The following is a 20,411-nucleotide window of genomic DNA, read 5'->3' as shown; positions in this document are numbered from 1 at the left end:
CACCTGGTAGTAGCTTGGGTAGTATTTAATGTTTAACCGTGCTTTCGTTGCCCTCAGAGTGTTAGGTGTTGCTCAATGTAGGGGAATCGCGCGATGCGTATACGCCCCATTGTCCTTGTTCCAGTCGGGCCAACTATGCCGCTGTACCCTAAACATTGTGCATTGTCCTAATTGCATTAGGCAGTTACGCTGCAAGTACTTGCACAACTATCAATCCCCGCGATTATTCCCCTTTTTCCCAAGTGTGCTGAAATATATAAAGTTTGGCATATGTAGGTGTGTCCACAGCTGTGGCCAGAGAACTATCTGTGACTCCACCATTTCCTGATGGATGCTGGGTTTCATTAAATTCCAAGAAGTGAGAGTCAAGATTCATGAAATTCTAATAAATTTTATGAAGTTCTTAAAACAATTTAAAGCAATTCCTAAAACGACTGAATTGAGTCGAAATGTATTTACAAATGAAATATCTTACAAATGTCACTACAGTACTGGCCGCCGCTGTGGTTTCCCCTCGAGCTGTGGCTGATACACGTGTGTGCGTGTATTTACCATATACCTCGTGTGTGTTAAGCCGCACAGTCGCCAACTCCCGACCCACATATGCCAACTACCACCCACCGCCCACCGCCCACTGGCCACAGCACCCCTTTCAGCCAGCCACCCAACCGCAATCAGCCATCGCAGTTGCAGTTGCAACCACAGGCATTTGAAATGCGAAAATATTTTTGCATCGCGCATATAAGTAGGCTACGACATATTTTCGCAAACGAGGGGCGAAGAAATTACAATAAATAATGCAGACAGACAAGGGGACTACTAAATTAATAACGAGAAAACAACCGCAAGAGATTGAAATACTTTTGTGTATTTTGAGACTTTTGAAATTTATATTGATGCAATTTGTAATGAAAACACTTTTCAAATTGTTTTGCCATGATTTTCTAGAATTTTTGGAATCGATAGTATTAACCGCAAACCGAATCCGGAAAAAACCCACACCACGCGTTACCAGCAAAACCCATTTTTGTGTGCAAATTTTTGAAACATTTATACAGATACAGCGCGCGTAAAGTAAGTCGGTCATAAAATCGATTCAAATTGAATATAATTGTGTAAAAGACGAACACAAAAACAGAGGAGCGAGCCATTCCCCGCGGAATTTTGAAGTGGCGCATAGCAATTTTTATATAGCATGTTAAACAGAAATGACAGTAAACAGGAAAACCAGGTAAATAACAAGTAATTGACAAGGTAAAAACGAACTCTAGTCGTAAGACTCACACACCCGCAACACACCCACACAGCCTAGTGTAAGTGTTAGCGCCTAAGGCATCCGATTGTCAGATTGGTTTTTGAAACTAACTCACTCAGATCGACATACCCACCCGTACTGATGTAAAGTTTATAAAACAAATCAAGCGAAACACAGAGACAAGTTAGCAACCCAGGAAAAAGCACGGAGCAAAAGGCCAAAGACGTGCGAACAATTGTACGTGTATGTACGAGTAATTATGTTATTAGCGATTAAGAGCCCATTTAAGATCACGGACATTTGGGAGCAGAATCACCAGTTGTCACGCCCATCGATTCGGTTTTGAACTTGATTTTGAGGAACTTTCGACACGTCGTGTGCGAAAGGGAAACGCCGCTACGAACACCTTGAGAAAACTGTAATTGTAACTATGTTAGGGTATATAGAACTTAGGATAAGTCGGGCGCCCGTTAGAGCCACACATTAAAGATATATATGATAGATGTACGTACCGTAAGAATGTGCAGGTTTTCAAAATGTTGCATGCCGCAAATATGCATAGAGCTAGAGCATAGCGTCGCAAATATTATGTAAAATACGGGTAACAGGACACTCCAGTCCCTGCGCATCTGTTGCATGTCCTTGTGCGCGCGAGTATACTTATACACCACTATATATTTATGTACAACAATAAGCCAAGCCAAGCTACACGACTCGAAACCAAAGTTAAGCCGTAAACCGTAAACCGTAAACCTGGCCCACAGCCACAGCTATCATGCCCATCACCCGCTACAAATCCTCTATAGAGTCTACACATATGTAATGTATCTGCATGTATACAATACACAATACCTATAGCTATAGGCGGGAAAGGCGATCGGAGCATTAGAAGCGTACATATAGAACCCGCCACGTAACGTAATGATATGTAGACTAAAAGACTTAAGCAATTGTCGTTTAGACGTTAAATTAGAGCGCATTGAATGTTGGCTTATAGTTCTAGATACCGAGCGATGAGGGCGACGTGCGTTAGGATGCATATTACGGATATCCTCACCACAATGTTCTAGTCTGGAGCCTAAACTCGGAATTTGTTAGCGAGCGAGTTGGAAACGCGAAACCAAAACCATAACCAAACCAATGCAAGCCGAAACCAAAACCAAAAACAAATGAAAAAGTAAATGAAATCGAAAATAAACGTAAAGTAAATCAACCTTGGACAATCACGCATACGCATGTAGGCAAACTGGATTAAATAATGTATGTAAATTATTTAAGCCCTGGGTCGGCAGCACAACAAAAAAGGACCGAGGATGGCTTGTATGGCATAGTCTTAGCACGTCCAGCATGGAATCCTTGAGGGCTCCGTGAACTCAACTAGTATAGATACGCAAACCAAACAAATTCACATTCGATTGAGGACTAGAGCCAGGTCAAGCTTCAATTAAATGTCAATCCCCACGCTCTTCAGTTGTACCGAGAAGTATTTTTGTAAACTTTATTAGGAACACCGAAATCCAAAGCGAAACTATAGTAATAACAAACATGGATGTTTTAAAACGCAAAACCAAAGTATACTTTAGAGCCAATTTTTGTAGCATAATTGTACACGTAAACTGCATTTCCGATGTTAGCTGAACAACCGTATATATAGTGTATATGGCATATGTATAGAGTATAGAGTATACAGACACCCACTTACGAGCGCCAATCGCGCGAGATACACCCGTTTTTATTGTGCTGAACTGTGAATACGAGTGGTACCCTAGTACAGGTGGCACAGGTGGCATCGGCTGCAGCCGCGCTTGATGCAACCGAATGATGAATTGCCAGCAGCCGAGGGCAACCGGAAGCGGTAGCGGGCCTCCCGCCATCCGGCCACCTCGGCAGACGTTGCGCATACGCCCCGGCGGTCGCAGCTAAAACTCACAATTAGACTAGTGAATTCGCGTTGCTTGTTATCAGTGTCGTTGATGTTGAATTGAAATTGAAATTGAAATTGAATTGCCGTGTCATTGTTAACCGTATTCAAGTTGTAAACCGACGGCGTCGGAGTTAGCTGTTATTGGGAACCAAGCGAGGCGACTTAGCAGGGCGGCACTCATCGACCCACGCAGGAGATTATACAAATTATACAAGCATTATACATAGGTGTGCATAGTACCCACATATATACATAAGTTGGGCTAGGGGTTCTCGAACCAACTCCAACCTCCGGCCAAGTGTCGGCCACTTTTAATCCGCATCCGGCGCGAAGCCTGGCCGGATCGAGTCCCTCGATCCCTCGATCCCTCGATCCCTGGAGTTTCCCCAGTCAGAAGCTAGCGAAGTAACCTCGTTATTCTATAGATGTGTATGTGTCTATAAATATACTTTGTAGACGTTCACTCGCCAGACGCCGCCGAGCTCGAAAAAACCAAACACCCAGCCAACCCGGGAAGCCATCGGCCAGCCAGAAGCACAAGATCTCTTCAGGTTCGGGCTACACCCACTCGAGCCCGGAGCAAGTGCTGCCACTCTCTTGGCCAACTGGCTAACTGGCCAACTCAGCTGGCCAACTTAAGAGAGCGGCGCAGTGCGCTCTCATATGGTTTCAAAACCGCAGCCCAAAACAAGCGAACAATGTACGAATAATTATTGTGAAACGATGAGCAAATAGACGCTAAGCGAACAGCAAAGAAGCCATTAATCGAATCAGCCAACGTGCTAAATGCGAAGCTCAAATACCCTGTACAAATCCGTTTTGCTCAATTTTTACTTATGACTTTCGAAACCTCTAAATACACCTAATGAATTTGCACCTTAATTTTATAATGAAATGTGTAATAATTGTTTGGAATTAGAGCTACTTCCTACTTACTTCTGGCATATCTCAAAAAATAATTGTATTTGTGTACTGTATATCTGTTTCGTGTTTTCTAAGCCTAATTACCAGCTGTAAGCAGATTGGGTAATCGTTATAATATGTATTTTGCGGGACTTTGTAAGCCTGTGATTAATTTTATTAGGCTCAAAATATGCCAGTATATTATTATGAATAATTTGAAATATGTGCATTTCTAAGAGATTCCAAACTGAACCCCGTAACTATGATTAATTATTTTTTGCCAATCGAGTGCTAAAAATACACCTCCACCATGTTTTGATTCGATGACTTCAAAAGGGGTTGATGAAGAGTAAAAGGCGGAAAACATCTGCGAAGCGTCAGCGTTGATAAATGTAAAACAAAGCAAAAACAAATAAAGTTTAGCCACAACATCCGAGAGCAAGAAACAAAAAGCAGCCATCGAGCGATAAATACATGTTTCTCTTCGCGGCACATGTACGTAGTGCACTGGGGGGCGTTGTGGAGGGGCTCCAACCCGATAGCTTGACTCACTTGACTCACCCGACACGCCATCGGCCACATACTCATCCACAGCCACGGAACAGATCAGTTGGCGGTGCAGCACTCGATGTCCCCAACTTCGCCACTTGCTCGTGCCGGTCGGTCATCGGTGCGGCGCGTGAGTTTAGAATCGGAATTGGAATCGGAATCTTGTCTCAGTTAGCGCGCAAACTTCTAAGCAAACAGTCGCCAGCGCGCGGCTCCTGGGAACCCTCAAAGTAAGGAGCAGCAACAGCAAGCCGAGCCCAGACCGCCGAGGAGCACTCGGCGTATGCGTAATTACGGGCCATCAACAGCTGGCCAGTTGCCCACAGAGGAGCCACCACCTATCCCCCGATGACCCAATTCGCGGTCCGGCTCTAAAGTTCAATCCTTGTTTGAGTGCCTCCGTTGTGTGTCAATAAACTCGCGTGCCCGCTGTCCACGCTCCAGGTCATCGGAGAAACCACCGGCTGGCCCAGTGCGGAGTCACACGTTGCTCCACTCAGCTGGCAAGACGGTGAGTTCCATTCGGCGGGGCATGCAAATCGCAGCTCCAAACACAAACAAAGCCGGCGCAAACTGGCTATTAGTCAGCGCGAACGACGTGTGCCGAAAAACCGAATATACATAAATTAATGGTGTGGGTAGGAGTGAGCGGAGCCTTGGGAAGCGCGGATGAGGTGGCTCTTGTACACCCCAGGACCCACATAGCTTTGGTAAGAAAAGATGTGGTACAAGTAACCCGTAGAAGTAGAAGAGCTAGCGCTTAAGCCTTAAAATGTAGACCAACTAAACAGCAAATGAAGCGGAATCAGCATATCATGCAACTAGTTTTACACCTCATCATGGCGAAAATTATTCAAATAAATGCATGGGAATTTATGCCATATGCTACAAAACATGGAAAATAGTATACGATACCGAACTCTTAATATCATCATGCCATATATCATTATACTTGGAACATTTTTAAATCCCATATCGTGTATTGATTTTTGTGTTGTGTTGTTAGGAATACATTTTATTTTGACTAACATATAACTACCAAAGATAAGTAGCATTTTATAATTTAAATATTTTACAAAAAATGATTATAATTTATCAAGACAACTCGAACACTAGTTAACTAAAACCCCATTTTAAAACCCATATTTGTCGGTTTATCTGTAAACATTTTGTAAATCCGCACTTGTTGAGTAATTTTGTTAGGTCTCCATCAGTAGGAGCTCCTTGCTTGTCCAGTCAGTTGGGTTTCTCTACCCTTATTCAGTTGTCAGCCCAAATTCCATTCAATCGAAACCAAATGATTCAGATTTCGGCACCACATCGTGTTTAAGATCTACTGGCAAATTTAAACAAATTTCAAACGCAGTTTCCTACCTTTCGCGAGTTTTTTCGGTCTAGATTTGTAGTTTTATAATCATTCGTAGCGATAACCATTGACTTTCATCGAAGTTAAAGTGAATTAAATTGGTTTGTTCATTGATCGCACCGTATTAGGAGCGGCCATCAGCCCACAATTGTTAGCTTCAGTCTGGGACCTGATCTGGGCACGGCCGCAGTGGTATCAGCGGTTTCATCGGCTTCCACTTCCACTTCCAGACCGCCACCCACGTCCGACCACATCCAACCACATCCACTGACGCCTCCTGGCGACATTAACTGGCCTGCTGCTGCCGCCGCTACTGCCGACGGTTTGTTTGTTTTGTGCCAACTTGGATGACTCACCGTAGTCTCCGACTGGAACTGAATCTGAGACTGAGTCTGAGGCGGGTCTGCTGTAGCCAAACACTCTGAGCCAAGCTCAGTCGCGTCATCACCTTGGCTCAAGCCCACACACGAGCTCCGCAGCCTTCGCAGCGAATTCAATCGACTACCATCGAATCAAACAGACTCCATTTGGCAATGGCGTCACAAGGTTCCGGAGATATGAAAACCTCAAGGCTGGCGCAAATGCAGGTGAGAGTCTTTTGCAATCCCAAATATGAATTAGGGTAGGTACTAAGCCGCAAAAATTGGAATTATTCCAGCCTATAAGCGTATTACATTTGGTCTGTAGTTTTGGAGTACTTTATTTACTTGCCGCCCATTTAAAAATTCAATTCTGAAAAAAACTTGTATTTTGTCAAACAAAAACAAGACTAGATAGTGACGAATGCACCCGTTCAACGAAATATGATATTATAACAAAACATTTACCATATCTGCCCAAACTTAAGGAAGTCGAGATAAATATATTTAGGAGCATGGCAAGCAGAAAGCCACTTTAATTTCCGCGAAGAACCCTATATGGTCAGTAGCTTTCGGTGAATTTCTGTGTCGGGCTCTTTCGATGAAGTTTCCAGGCAAAATGCCAGCTAATTAAATTGTATTGGCCGTTGCTCATATTTGGTAATGGGAGCTTTTTGTCGCCTACGCATCAAGCATAGGAATGCCATAAGCTCCTGGAGTGCCATATGTTTACTGCTAACAGAGAGGGCGGCATCCAAAAGGGGCTTGACCATTTCCACGCGATTAGCTGTAATTAGTGTTAGCCAAACTACGTCGCTGTACGAGTATTAGCGCTCAATTTTCGAAAAGGGTTGACATTAAGAGCGAAAACATGCACACGTACACGTTGGGAAATCGAGTAAAATCCAACAAATGCGATATATTTATACCACATTAATTATTACTTGCAGTAGTTACTAAAATATAAATCAACTAAACGTTATAATATATTTATAGACGTTTTTTTTAGGCTGCAGCATATTTTTTAGGATGGTAGCTTGATTAATTAAAATATAAATATTGATTATAAAGTCAACTAAACGTTATAATATATTTATAGATTTATATATTTTTTTAGGCTCCGGTATATTTTTAGGATGGTAGCTTGATTAATTAAAATATAAATATTGATTATAAAGTCAACTAAACGTTATAATATATTTATAGATTGATATATTTTTTAGGCTCCAGTATATTTTTTAGTAGCTTGGTAGCTTGATTAAATATTGACCTAAATGCGATGCCTTTTATAGTTGCATTATATTATATGCATCTCGAGGGTTACGAATTTTCTTTGAGTGCCCATCCACCCAGCAATAGTAATTCATCAATCATAAAATGTACCTGGGAAAATAGTAGCGATTTTTATCGCCGAAGGGGCGGGCGGATAAAGGACAATGCGAAGGTCCTTTGTCACCTATAGCGGCTTTTCATCGGCGACATTCAACAATTGCTGAGCATTTGGGGAAGGTGGTTGTAAGGCGGTTGGGTGCTCGTATATATGTATCCTCATGTGGGCCGTGTCCTGGCAACGTTGCAGTCATTGATTTTTTGTTGTTATTGCAAGCCAATAACAACAAAAACAAACGGGCAGCTAAACAAAAGGGCAGACAGCTAGGATTTCTCGAGTGTCCGATATACACAAAGGACTTGCATTTTTTGCCCGGACAACTTGCCAGGTGGCCATGGCTGAGCTCGAAGGCCACTACCAGGACACCAGAGGCAGAAGACAAGCGCACCATTTGGAGAGACAACGACGGGAGGAGCATGCCCACAACCACGCCCACACCCATGCCCACACCAATGTCCCTTTCCTCGACCCGTTCCCGGGAACAGGATAGGGTTTCCTTCGCACAGGCGGGTCGGGTGACTAGGGGTTTTATGTACTGGCGGCACGTAAGTGGGCACGGATTTATTCGCTAGGGCCTGGAGGTGGCACTAAAAGCGGGGGTGACACCACCCCATCGCTACAATAGACGAGCAAACACACCGAAACCTGTGCACTTAATGACTCCACTCGGGGAAGTGGACATTAGTCCAGCCCCAGTCCATTGCGCTTAGTTGTCACGCGCTCTCCGGCCCGGAATGTTGCAAGCGACGGACGGGGACGAGAACGGAGAGCTCGTTCAGTTCGACTTCGAGTCGGAGCTCGGCCAGGATCACATCCTGCCCCTTAAGCTGAACGAGTCCTGGGCAGCCAGGCGCCTCATGGAGGCTTTGAGTCACCTGCCACCCAGTGGCAGTAACAGCACTTATTCTGCACCCGTAAGCCCAAATAGAAACCAATTAGAAAAGGAGGAACACAGTAATTTTCACAAAAATTAAAATTGTTGGAAGTAAATAATGATTCATATGACAAATAGAACATTTTAAAACTGAGAAAAATTAACTGAATTTTGTATAGCCGGTGTAATAGAAAGACCTTAAAAGGTTACTAAGTTTTTTATACATTTAATCCGTTTCCAGATGCGTTTCCAGCAGCGAACACAGCAGGAGCAGGAGGTGCGCAGACGGGAGCTGATGAGTATAAAGTCGAGTGCCGAAAATCTGGCAACTGGAGCGCCCAGTGCCGCTACCACCAGGTTGATCGGGAATGGGAAAGTGCGGCAGATGTTCGACGAACGTCGCCGCGGAGCGGGCATTGACCGCAGTAATCCCCTCAAGCCGATCGGCACTCTGCCCTCGCCACCCGCGCCATCAAAATCTCGCCCGCAGCCTCCGATGCAGCGTCTCGTCAAGGGCGTGTCCGACATGAGCATCCGGGATGCACCCAATGCAGGCAAGAGGATTACTAGCGACAGCAATAACAATAAGTTCGCCACCCCCCGGAGTACTGTGAACCGGAACCTGAAGCCCGTCGTCACGCGTAAGACGCCGCCAGCCCAGCAGGTCACGCTCCCCCAACGTTCTCCCCCGCCACAACGCAGTCCCAAGATTCAGACGACCAATCGATTAGCTGGAGGAACTGCAGCTGCCCCGCCAGCCACTCGTCTTTCTCCGCCACTTATGCGACGGGTAAGTAGCATCAAAGTGGCACGGAGGTGTCAGTCTCAAGGTAAACATATTTGGAAATATATTCTCTGTTTCCATCCAGGCTGAGCCCAAATCCCCAGTTAAAACGGTCAACATGGTGAGTATCGTAGAATAGCTGTCTGTAGTAGGCGTATACTAAGGTAACCCTTCGCTAGCAGGACACAACGTCTGCGATCCCAGAGGGCACCGCTTTATGCCGCTACTGCAGACGCCACTTCAACACGGATCGTCTGGCAAAGCACGAGGCGGTGTGCCAGCGCATGGTGACCACCAAACGCAAGATATTCGACGCATCCAAGCAACGGATCGAGGGCACCGAAGCCGAGACGTACAACAAGAAGTCGAAGGGCAATCGCAACCGTTCCACGTATAGTAGTGCTGCCCAGCAGAAGGGTCTGACCACTGGAGTGAAGAAGAACAACTGGCGCAAGAAGCACGAGGAGTTCATTCAGTCGATTAGAGCGGCCAAGCAGGTTCAGTTGCATTTGGCGCGCGGCGGAAAGTTGAGCGACCTGCCCCCGCCTCCGCCTTCGGAGAATCCAGACTACGTTCAGTGTCCCCACTGCGGTCGCCGATTCAACGAACAGGCCGCGGAGCGTCATATCCCCAAGTGCGTTAACATGGTGCACAACAAGCCCCGGAACGGTCCCGCGACAAAGAGGCGTTGAGTGGTGATTGGGAATCGGTGAACATGCCTATTCTTTTACTTGTGATAAATAAGTTTGATGATTGAAACGAATATAAAGTAGCCTATAACTAGGGTGGGTAGGGAGGTCATGGAGAGGCTAATCGGAGAGCACCTCTACGTCGTTATCCGAAGCAGAAGGCACTGCTGGCACGGCAGTAGATCCAGACTTTTCGCGCTCAATAATGGCCTTCACCGCTTCGGCAGCCTTGTTCATCTCCAATCCCTCCAGCATGTACGCCCAGTTGTCCAGAGTGGCGTCGTCGTCATCGGATATCCAGTTTGTCAGCATTTGTACGCAGGCCACGTTGGCCGCAGGATGCTCCATTTGAAAGAAGAGGAGTTCGTCGTTGGTGAAGCCAATCTTCTTTCCCACCTTCATCCATGGCTCGCCTATCAATGGCGCTACCTCTTGGATGTGCTCTTTGGTAACCATTAGGGGCTTCTCGTGCGCCGGCAACTCATCGACCTCTTCCACCACAGGTTCGTTGTCCTCTACTTCAAGATCCTGCTCTGGTTCACCGTCCTGAAAGGCGACTGTAGCATCCTGCTCGCCCTCCGTTTGAGCGTTGTTGGCCGACAAGCCAAAAGTATTCTCCGAAGAGTTGTTGCCTAACAGGGCTGCTGGTTTGGGCTCCTTGTCCCGGATGAGACGTTTGCGCACTTGTTCCAGATAATCTGAGATCTTGCTCGATGGTTGAGAGAGCGACGTAAAAAAGTGCGGAGTCTGGCGGGCAAGCAAACGCAGTGCTCGCCACTCAAATGCAGGATCCACCTTTTCGTGCGGCGTTTCTAAATATGCCTCTAACAGCGGTAGGAAGTTACGCTGTTCGCTCTTGCAGGCCTGCAGGTTATCTGGAGAGTAGTTCCACAAACGTGTTAGGTTGTCACTGGAAGTAAATTATATTAGCACTGATTTAGCTTCACCTGCTTTCGGTACGTACTTTCCCAAATAAAACTTTCCGCTGCGGGATGCATCGCGCAGTGCATCGCCCAATGCACGTCGTGGTCTTTTATTGGGAATTGGCTTCAAATCCTCTTCGTTGGGAGTTGGTTCCTCTGGCTTCTTAAATTCCTTGCAACCTTCGTTCTTCCAGTTGTTCCACATCTCTTCGCGGGCCAGCATATGGTGCACTGTCCGTGAAAACCGCTTACCATATGGTGGTGTCTCCTCTAGCAATTTATAAACACGGGACTCTGTTTCCTTAATAAAGTCTGCTTGGTCTGCAGTCAAGGTATAAGTATCACTGAAAGTACAATCATTAAATTTTGATCGTAATCCCTGGATTTTCGTATTATGCTAACCTTTTAAACTTTACACTGACTTGCAGGTACTGAAATAAAATTAGAAACTGCACCAGGACGGCACGCCGAAAATTGGCGTCAGAGAGCTGCAGAGCCAAAAGCTTGGGATTGGTTAGAAACTTAGCAAAGAAGTGGTTCGCCTTGATGACGGAGGTCACCGCCGTAGCGTCAACAGCCTCTTCATCCACATCCATTGCGTTGTCAGACTCGCTCGCATTATCGCTGCTACTTTGACGCACGTCCTCCAGCTTGAAGCTCGAAAAGGACTGTAGTATATTTTCAGCATGCTGAAATGGGAAATTTGCAATATAGTGGTCCCTAATGGGACATGCAAAAATTTATCTTTATAATAAAGAGACATGAAGCAACATGGGACAGGTAATTGATAATCTTCGACAACATGTCATCCATATTTAGGAGCAAACTAAATGGAAAATATCCTATTTCTCTTTGAGAGAGTGTGGTTTACTCTACAATTGTAATTGCAATTTAGGTTTCTGAAATCTAAATTGAAGCTCTCCAAGCCGCTGCTCACCATTTGAAACATCTTCCACTGCGCCTTATTGTAACACTGGTTGGGATTCCGGAAAAAGTCCTGCAGCGACCAAAACTTGCAGTATAGGTCGTAGTCTATCTTTAGGGGGATGTCCTCAGCGGTGTCCTCCAGCTCCTTGTTGTCGCTTTCGTCGTGGTCCTTACTGTCCAGGCCGTATTCCGTAAAGTTGTCCAGGTTGAACTCGGAGACTATGTTTAGGCCAGACCGCTCCGAGAATGGAAAAAACTTCGAGAGGAAGAGCTGTATGCGGCCACAGAAGACGGTGTTCTGGGTGCGCGAAAGTCGCCGCAGCAGGTCGTTGCACATGCGTAGGATGTTGTTCTTGCACGAGGCGAAAAAAATCTCCTCCTTCCAAACCTCCACCATCTCCTCGACAAACTGGAATATCTTCAAGCACTTGTCCAGCGTGACCACGTCGAAGGTGTCGATCAGCAGCACCACAGGTATGGTGTTAGACACAATCTCGGCCCGCGTGGCTTCCACGGAGAGGCGCACCAGCTCTCCAATGCGATTCACATCGTCATACAGCCGCTTCATCAGTAAAACCCGGAACGCATGGTCCATGGGTAAGCGCTTGTCGTGATCAGTGTTGCCTGGGAAGCTGTTGTACTCCTTGACCAACAGTTCCACATTGCCGTCGGCGATGGCCAATTCAAGGGCTTTCTGAAAATTTATATTTCATATCAGATCCGATCTTTGCCGGCTTCGGAGCCATGCATCTAAAATGTTTTACCTCAAACGCCGTCTGTAGCTCAAAGTAATTGGCCAACTTTCCCGAAGCCGTGTTAGCCACTTCTACGGCGGTGTTCATTTTGCTTGAAATATTAATTGTGGCGACAACAGCTAGAAACAATAAAGTAATTTGTCTTTTCAATCAAAACATCACGATTAGTGCTGCCAACTTGTTTTGGTTAGTATATAGTGCGGTGCAATTAATACTTTAAATACCAAAATATCGATGACATCTCGATTTTTTTAGGCGGACGGAAATTAAAGATTTTAAATTCGGTTTTTCAGCGAATTTGTTATTTTACATTACGTGTTTTTGAGACACAACTTTTTGCTCGCTTTTCAATAGTATTTAATAGGGATGATTCCTATAGATTCCAATAGTATTCAATGTTATTCGCAAACTTAATTTTTCTCAGCGAGCAATTATTCTTTGAATATTATTAAGCGTAAAAATCTCCAAATTGAATATACTTGCTTTGGCATCTTACATCAATTTAAAAGCTTAATGCTTTGTTGATAACGATAGCATTGAGCCGGGGCACGAGAATCCGCTATCAGCTATTCAGACAAATACGCATAGATTTCAGATTCCAATTACCTTCCCACTGCGTGCGCGAGGTCGGAGAAGTCTTATAAGTGGGCCAGCCAAATACAATGCAAATCGGGTACGGCTTTATTCGGAATCTTAATCTTTGACAGAGTGGTCATGCGCAAGTCGATTAAATACATTTTGCTAGGGATTTTGGCGCTTAGCGGGTTCTGCTGCAGCTCTCCGCTCAAACAGCATTTTCCCGATTATAATTACCAAAGTCCTTATTGGCCCCAGTTCTATCCTGACTATTACAACAGAGGTTATGCGCAGCCACAGCCAGAACGGCCTGCAAAATCTGCGCGGTCATACAAGGACATCTGCAGGTTGGTCAACACCAATGGATTTACAAACCCTGGAGGAGTGCCTAGGTGCCCTTACTAGCCTGCTGAACACTTTTATCTACAACACAAATATTTCAAATATATCTAAATTGCATTTTCCTTAATATACTAGACTGTATTTTAAACTATCGAAACCACGTTTACAACTTAGGCAAATCACGAAATAATACAGGAAATAAATATAGGAGCTGTGCTTAGAAGCTACGATCATGTGCTAAGCTTAATCTAGCTATTCATAGACAACAGAAGCAACAACCTTAAGCTATTTGGGGACGGGCTCTAGAAGAGTCGCTTCTGGACGATGTAAAAGACACAGGCGAGGAACAAGGAGAAGGCGAAGAAGAGGAGCATCTTGTCGGTGCACTCGCGTCGTCCGTACTTCTTGAGCAGCTTGCCGGACATGGTAATGGTGCCGGCCGTGGTCTGCAGCTCGTCGCTGGTGGCCTCCACATTCTGCGACGAGGCCACCAGCGTTTCCAGGGTGACGGCGCTCTTCTGGGTGGTCTCCGAGAGGTGCCGGGATATGGCCAGCATCTTCTCGGTCACATCGTTCTCCTGTGAGACCAGGCTGCCCTGGTTGTGCCGCGCCCGTGTGGTGGTCCGTTGGCGCAGCTCACTCTCGCCGGTAATGGCCATCAACTCCTCTCGATTGGCCTTCTCGATCTCCAGCATTGTGGACACGTTTGCCTTTCGAAACGCCTGCAGCGTTTTGGAGAATTGATCACGGTGGGTGTCCACTTCCTTGGCCAGCGCCGCGTCTGCTGTGTCCCGCGCCCAGTCGTCCAGCCGCTCGATGCTTTTGCGGATAGCAGACAGTTTGGAGCGGCCCGCTTCGTTCAGCTCCTCTAGTTCGGCGATCGAGGTGCGGCTATTCAGGATGTCCTAGAAACAAAAGCTCGGTCTTTAGGTTTTCTCTTCAGATGGCGAACACTCACCTGTATTATTGCCTTGGCCTGCAGATTGTTGTCGATAAGGTCCTGCCGGATGGACTGCAAAGTAAATGTATCCTTGTCCATGGCTCCAACTTTGTTGTTTTTAAAAATATTCTATTATATTGCTCTGGTGACGTGCATTTAACGTTAATTCACGCGATTTTTCAACACTACTGCGGCGGTATAAATCGATAGGCATTCACTTTGTCTGATAAACATCGTTTAAATAGTGATGGTATAGTTTTGTAATAAAATTTAATACTCTACCTTAGTTCATAATTCCTATAACTATATTTGCCAAAAAATATGTTTTAAAAAATGTAAAATAATCTAATATTATTAATATGGTTTTCTATGTAGGTATTTTCTTTTTTGTTACTTTTAACTGAATTCTAATGCAAAATATGGTATCGATAGTCGATCGAATTGTTGTGCCCGAAAGACTGTAAAGTGCCATCTTTAAGGGCTGCTTTGGCCGCGTAAAAGGAGCAAACTATTTCGGACATTTCGGTCTACGTCGAACCACATTATATATATGTCTGGGATCACCTGCCTTTGTCTTTACTAGGAAACCATTTCAAACCTCAATTGGCCATTTTTAGCCAGAAAAATGTCGGATTCGACTATCTTTCCTTTTGTAAGTATTCCCTGGACATGAAACCAGTTAATTCCGATTTATTTGTTTAGTAGAACTTAACTGCTCAATCATCCATCGTTGGTCAGTCAGCGGACAGCAACGTTTCCAGTTCGAGCGCGAGCTCAAGTGTATCTGAATCTTCTGCGGAATCCCATTCCGGATCCAATACATCCGTGGAATCTCATTCATCTGGTAGTTCAAATTCGTCCTTTGAATACCAATCACCAGTAGATCGTGATTTATCTGTGGAATCAGGCTCAGACTTATCAGACTCATCTTCGACATCTAATACCAGCGAAACTACTTCGGTCGGAGAAGCTTCAAACCAACTGCAGTCACCGCAAAGCAATAGCTCCTTGAATATGAGCCACGATGAATCGCACTCCCTGGCTAACTTGTCGCTCTCGAATGACGATGCTCACTCGCAGATCAGTTCACTTACCCAGGATGTTATCCAGATGGAAGCAGAATTGGATCGCAGTATGTCTATCCTGTTCTAAATCTTTGAAGGCATCAGTTAATTGTTTCATATTTCAGTAAATCGCTACTGCGAGGAAGTTGTGGCACAGATGGACCCCTTTCCCACAAGTACGTCAACGCCAACAGTGGTGCGTGGAAATCGCCGCAGAAGTGCCAGTAAGTGCAGATTGAAATAAACGATTTGGTTTTCACATAACTAAGACGGGGGGATAACTGTAGATACTGTTAATAGCCAACGACATAGTTCTTCCCAGAACCCTCATGGCTTACTTACAATTTACAAACAAATTTGTTTGAACTTTTTAAGGTATAAACTCATCTTAAAAAGGAAATTTTGTGAAAACTAAAAACCTTTTGCGTATAGAGTTATACATAAACAGTATACCATTTCTTACTTTTTCTGTAGTGAGTCCAGTAGAAGTAATAGATCTGTCCCATTTGGAATTTGTACCACCGGTTCGATCCGCACGGAATCGTGCGCCTGATGCTGTCATCGATCTATGCACCCCCGACAGGCCAACAAGTCGTCCACTGAATCTTCCCTCTAACGACTCCTTCACCATTCCTAATCGTCGGCGCGTCTCTGTTCAGTCAACTGAAAATTCCCCGGTAGTGGATCTCGACGCTGTGTCGCCACCAAAACGCGTTAGTCGCGAAGTAAATCTGTCCCAAAAAGAGGACTCATACAAGTGCCCCGTCTGCATGGACAGTGTAACGAAGCGCGAACCAGTGTCAACAAAATGTGGACACGTCTTTTGCCGGGAATGCATTCAAACAGCCATCAGTGCTACGCACAAATGTCCAATGTGCAACAAGAAGCTGACTGCACGTCAATTCTTTCGCATTTACTTGTGAGTTGCTTACACTAATTTCTAATATAGTTGCTCTGTGAGCCACACTTTTTTATAGGTTGAACTTAACTTAAATTAATAGTCTTAACAATGTTAGAGACGGCAATGTCTGTTCTTGTGATTAAAAAATAAATTTTTCTATGTGTTTATATAATCAGTTAAGCCCAAAAATATTCCTAATACATATATGTGAAGTAAAAACTTGACTTTTTTGAAAACCATTCTCAGGCTTAAATAGCGAAAATTATTAATAGTTCCTTTAATTAATATACCCCATTGACCATTAAATTTATAATGTATCAAATTTAGTAGTTTGTATACGTCTTGACTGATATTTTATTTGTCTTTTAGGATTATACGCCTAAAAATACGACTTCTGCTAGTATTCAGAGTAAAATATTTCTATGAATCTGAGGATCTTTTCGAATGTAATCTTGTAATCAGTTACGCCCAAAAATATTCCTAATACATTTATGTGAAGTAAAAACTTATCTTTTTTGAAAACCATTCTCAGGCTAAAGTAGGGAAAATAATTTATAAGGATACGGTTATGAGCGCCTTTTCCTATTCTATTAGGCCAACTAGGCGTGCCAAAGTATTATACTGAAGTTTTTCCAAACGCAATTCAAAAATGTAACATATACAATAAATAAACGGCATAGCATAACAGTGTTGTCCCAATCTCATTTTTCATGTGGAAGGCTCAGAATCATTAAAGCATCGACAAACCTGGAAATAATACAAATTCAATGAGTGAAAATAGAACCTAGATGGAACAGCGAAAGAATGATGGAAAAATGAAGCATTTCGAGAATGTGGAGTCAACAAATTCAAGAGTTATAAGTAATGTTTTGTCATCCCTTTTACCATTAAATTTATAATGTATCAAACTTAGTAATTTTTATACGTCTTCATTGATATTTTAGTTGTCTCTAAATTATACTCCTAAAAATACGACTTCTGCTAGTATTTGGAGTAAAATGTTTCTATGAATCTGAGGATCTTGTCGAATGGTTTGTTTTTATTTTTAATGATTAATAATAATTTCCAATCCCCTAAGTATGCTATGAAAAACCTTGTTCTAACAATGTAAAGTAGATCCACACATTTTAAATATTTTTCATTGCGCGTTCTTGTTCCTCTTTTGTATACTATTTCGATAAATTTGGTGAAAATAAACAAAATTTGATGATGAGTGAAGAAATAATTGGAGAGAAAACTTCCTTATCAAGCCTTATCTACCCGAAGCGCATACCAAATATTAAGTTTGGTCCTATAAAAGACGAAATGGGCTTCACACTCAGCGAAAGATTGGCCCTCAGACAGGCGTGGAACTTGATCAGACCCTTTAAGCGGCGCTACGGTCAGGACGTATTCTACAGGTAGGTTTACTTTTGACCGGGAAATGCCTCAAAACTATGTTTGGCAGCTTCTTAAATGATTACTATTGGGGTATTACAAAGTTCGTGAACGGAGCTGAGCTCAACCTGAAAGCCCTGCACTCACATGCCTTGCGATTTATCAACTTTTTTGGACTTCTAATCGAGGAGAAAGATCCAGTAGTGTTCCAGCTGATGATAAATGAGAACAACCACACCCACAGTCGCTGCAAAGTGGGCTCCGTTTCTATTGGGGTGAGTGCGGTTGGATTTACAATTATTTACTCAAATTTAAGATTAATCCTGGATAAATATGTGATCATAAATGTGTCACTAAATTGCGGTTATATTTTTATTTAAAAACAGGAAGTTGCTACTCAGGCATTTTGTTTTTCCATGTCAACTCAATAAATTGATAAATTATATTCATTTACTATATATAAGTATTCACTTTGAATTTAAAATTAAGATTAAGTCTCGACAATTCGTATTGATTTTTTTTATAAAGGGATTATAACCGATAGGCATCCCTTCAAACTTATAATAGGTTGGAAAATATCTCCCTTCCGCTTTTTTGCTCTTTATTCAATGCCTTATAAAAAGTGTTACAGTGATCGGATTTAGTTCAAATATGCGCCGTTTTGTTCGATAATCTGTTTCCATCTAGATGGCAACTTCATAATACCTCTCTCGTAGCAGCCCCCCTCCTTATTTGCGAAGAACTCGGACAGCCACTTTTCACAAGCCTCTTTTGAGTTCAACTTTACACCACCAAGGGCATTCGCCATGGACAGGAACAGGTGGTAATCACTTGGCGCTATGTCCGGGCTATATGGTGGATGCGATAAAACCTCCCATCCGAGCTCCCTTAGCTTCTGACGAGTCATCAACGAAGTGTGTGGTCTGGCGTTGTCCTGGTGGAACACTACACCCTTCCTGTTGGCCAATTCTGGACGCCTGCTTCAAGCGGTCCAGTTGTTCGCAGTAGATGGTAGAATTAAGCGTCTGGCCATATGGGAGCAGCTCATAGTGGATGATTCCCTTCCAATCCCACCAAACACACAGCAAAACCTTCCTGGCCGTCAATCCCGGCTTGGCCACTGTTTGGGACGATTCACCGGCCTTCGACCACGACCGTTTTCGCTTGATATTGTCGTATGTGATCCATTTTTCGTCGCCAGTCACCATCCGCGTCAAGAAGGGGTCGAGTTCGTTCCGTTTCAGCAGCATATCGCAGGCGTTATTTCGGTCCAGAAGGTTTTTTTGCGTCAAATCATGCGGCACCCAAACATCAAGCTTTTTTTTGTATCCAGCCTTCTGCAGATGGTTTAAAATGGTTTGGTGACTAACTCCCATCTCCTGGGCGATGTCACGAGATGCCACATGCCGGTCTAACTCGATGTATTCCATGATTTGATCGGTATTTCTCGTCACAGGTCTTCCGCCGGCTGGCTTATCCATGGTGTCGTTTTCACCGGGTCTGAATCGTCGAAACCATTCCTCCGCGGTTCGAAGTGATAGAGTACCATCCCCCAAAACACCATTAATCTCACGGAACGTTTCTCTGGCGGATTTGCCTTTAACGAAGGAAAACTTTAAAATAGCGCGAATTTCGGCGTTAGTGAACTCCATGTTTACACGTCTATAACTGTTGAACGCAATATCCAAACTAATCATGCATAGCGTCGTTTTGTAGGTTATGTCAATACCTTTCAAATTATGTATAGTATTGCCAGATACGAGCTCTGTAGCGCTTTGTACATAGCCGCGAAATTCAAAAGACAAAAAGGCGGAAGGGAGATATTTGCCAAACTAATATCTTCAGATTATTAAATAATATAAGTCGTAATTCTAAAAACTTTTGCTTCGGTTGTAATAGTCCAAGTTTTTATTGCTTTATACATATGTCATTATTCATAACGCTTCGGTTTACAAATGTGTAATAAATTTGTTTAATATATAACTTACAGATTAATCACTTATCTTACATAAAAGTTAAAAACACAAATTGTCGCGACTTGTCTTGAATAAAAAACAGTGTTACTCATAATCTAGTTATTCAGATTTTCAAATTTAAAGGCTACAATTTTATTTTGTTACTATATAATTTACTCCGATGCCGAACTAAAAAAATCAGGTTTTAATACGAACCAATATTTTTTAGGGATTACCGTGGTAAATAACTTAAACTTCCGTTGTACTTCTCAGCACCTGGCCCAGGCCCTGGTGGACTATGTGCTCAAGGTGTTCCACAAGGTCAGCTCCCCGTCACTGGAACAGGGCTTGGACAAACTCGTGGAGAAGTTCCAGAACTACCAGGACCATCAGTCGATTACCTCCGCATACAATCGCCCGAGTAAGGCGAACTCTGATGCCCGACCTCCCAGAGGAAACCCAGTGGAAGCCCAGGGCATGAATCGGAATTATATCGGGCTACGTAACTCAGCCGCGGACGCTGTCTCTGCCACCGCGATATCAGGCTTCTAGTATCAG

The 20,411-nt window shown here is 43.9% G+C and overlaps 6 protein-coding genes across 16 annotated transcripts; 4 read left to right on the top strand and 2 right to left on the bottom strand.

Moving 5' to 3' along the window:
* Window positions 1–4,681: 4,681 nt before the first annotated feature.
* Window positions 4,682–10,163, top strand: LOC6552707 (serine/arginine repetitive matrix protein 1). Of its 7 annotated transcripts, none has more exons than XM_026983666.1 (5): window positions 4,682–5,142; window positions 6,228–6,584; window positions 8,862–9,410; window positions 9,490–9,525; window positions 9,584–10,163. In XM_026983666.1, the coding sequence occupies exons 2-5, from the start codon at window positions 6,531–6,533 to the stop codon at window positions 10,094–10,096; spliced, it is 1,152 nt and encodes a 383-aa protein (XP_026839467.1). In that variant the 5' UTR covers window positions 4,682–5,142; window positions 6,228–6,530; the 3' UTR covers window positions 10,097–10,163. The 7 variants fall into 7 exon arrangements, with proteins under 7 accessions (XP_026839467.1, XP_026839468.1, XP_001978999.1 ...); XM_026983667.1 differs by having other exon boundaries at window positions 4,682–5,341; XM_001978963.3 differs by having other exon boundaries at window positions 4,683–5,142; window positions 9,587–10,163.
* On the bottom strand, window positions 10,098–12,913 carry LOC6552708 (THO complex subunit 1). The gene is made up of 5 exons (XM_001978964.3): window positions 12,708–12,913; window positions 11,954–12,637; window positions 11,419–11,705; window positions 11,058–11,360; window positions 10,098–11,003 (listed from the first exon to the last, which is right to left on the bottom strand). The coding sequence occupies exons 1-5, from the start codon at window positions 12,783–12,785 to the stop codon at window positions 10,214–10,216; spliced, it is 2,142 nt and encodes a 713-aa protein (XP_001979000.1). The 5' UTR covers window positions 12,786–12,913; the 3' UTR covers window positions 10,098–10,213.
* A 384-nt stretch (window positions 12,914–13,297) lies between these two features.
* LOC113564119 lies at window positions 13,298–13,843 on the top strand. Its single transcript, XM_026979238.1, has one exon. The coding sequence runs from the start codon at window positions 13,413–13,415 to the stop codon at window positions 13,677–13,679; it is 267 nt and encodes an 88-aa protein (XP_026835039.1). The 5' UTR covers window positions 13,298–13,412; the 3' UTR covers window positions 13,680–13,843.
* On the bottom strand, window positions 13,729–14,786 carry LOC6552709 (vesicle transport protein SEC20). Its single transcript, XM_001978965.3, has 2 exons — window positions 14,575–14,786; window positions 13,729–14,521 (listed from the first exon to the last, which is right to left on the bottom strand). Exons 1-2 carry the CDS (start codon window positions 14,653–14,655, stop codon window positions 13,919–13,921), a joined length of 684 nt encoding a protein of 227 aa, XP_001979001.1. The 5' UTR covers window positions 14,656–14,786; the 3' UTR covers window positions 13,729–13,918.
* A 204-nt stretch (window positions 14,787–14,990) lies between these two features.
* Window positions 14,991–17,510, top strand: LOC6552710 (E3 ubiquitin-protein ligase RNF4). Of its 5 annotated transcripts, none has more exons than XM_015154083.2 (5): window positions 14,991–15,208; window positions 15,259–15,688; window positions 15,746–15,844; window positions 16,095–16,539; window positions 17,241–17,510. In XM_015154083.2, exons 2-5 carry the CDS (start codon window positions 15,571–15,573, stop codon window positions 17,290–17,292), a joined length of 714 nt encoding a protein of 237 aa, XP_015009569.2. In that variant the 5' UTR covers window positions 14,991–15,208; window positions 15,259–15,570; the 3' UTR covers window positions 17,293–17,510. The 5 variants fall into 5 exon arrangements, with proteins under 5 accessions (XP_015009569.2, XP_026831518.1, XP_026831517.1 ...); XM_026975717.1 differs by having other exon boundaries at window positions 15,295–15,688; window positions 17,241–17,491; XM_026975716.1 differs by having other exon boundaries at window positions 15,262–15,688; window positions 17,241–17,491.
* An 84-nt stretch (window positions 17,511–17,594) lies between these two features.
* On the top strand, window positions 17,595–20,405 carry LOC6552711. The gene is made up of 3 exons (XM_001978967.3): window positions 17,595–17,921; window positions 17,969–18,173; window positions 20,127–20,405. Exons 1-3 carry the CDS (start codon window positions 17,728–17,730, stop codon window positions 20,403–20,405), a joined length of 678 nt encoding a protein of 225 aa, XP_001979003.1. The 5' UTR covers window positions 17,595–17,727.
* Window positions 20,406–20,411: the final 6 nt, after the last annotated feature.

The sequence above is a fragment of the Drosophila erecta genome, unplaced genomic scaffold, assembly GCF_003286155.1.
Source record: "Drosophila erecta strain 14021-0224.00,06,07 unplaced genomic scaffold, DereRS2 tig00000000-arrow-pilon, whole genome shotgun sequence".
NCBI classification, from domain to species: Eukaryota; Metazoa; Arthropoda; class Insecta; order Diptera; family Drosophilidae; genus Drosophila; species Drosophila erecta.
The sequence above is the reverse complement of the archived record's forward strand: the minus strand, read 5'-3'. Positions and strand labels throughout refer to the sequence as shown.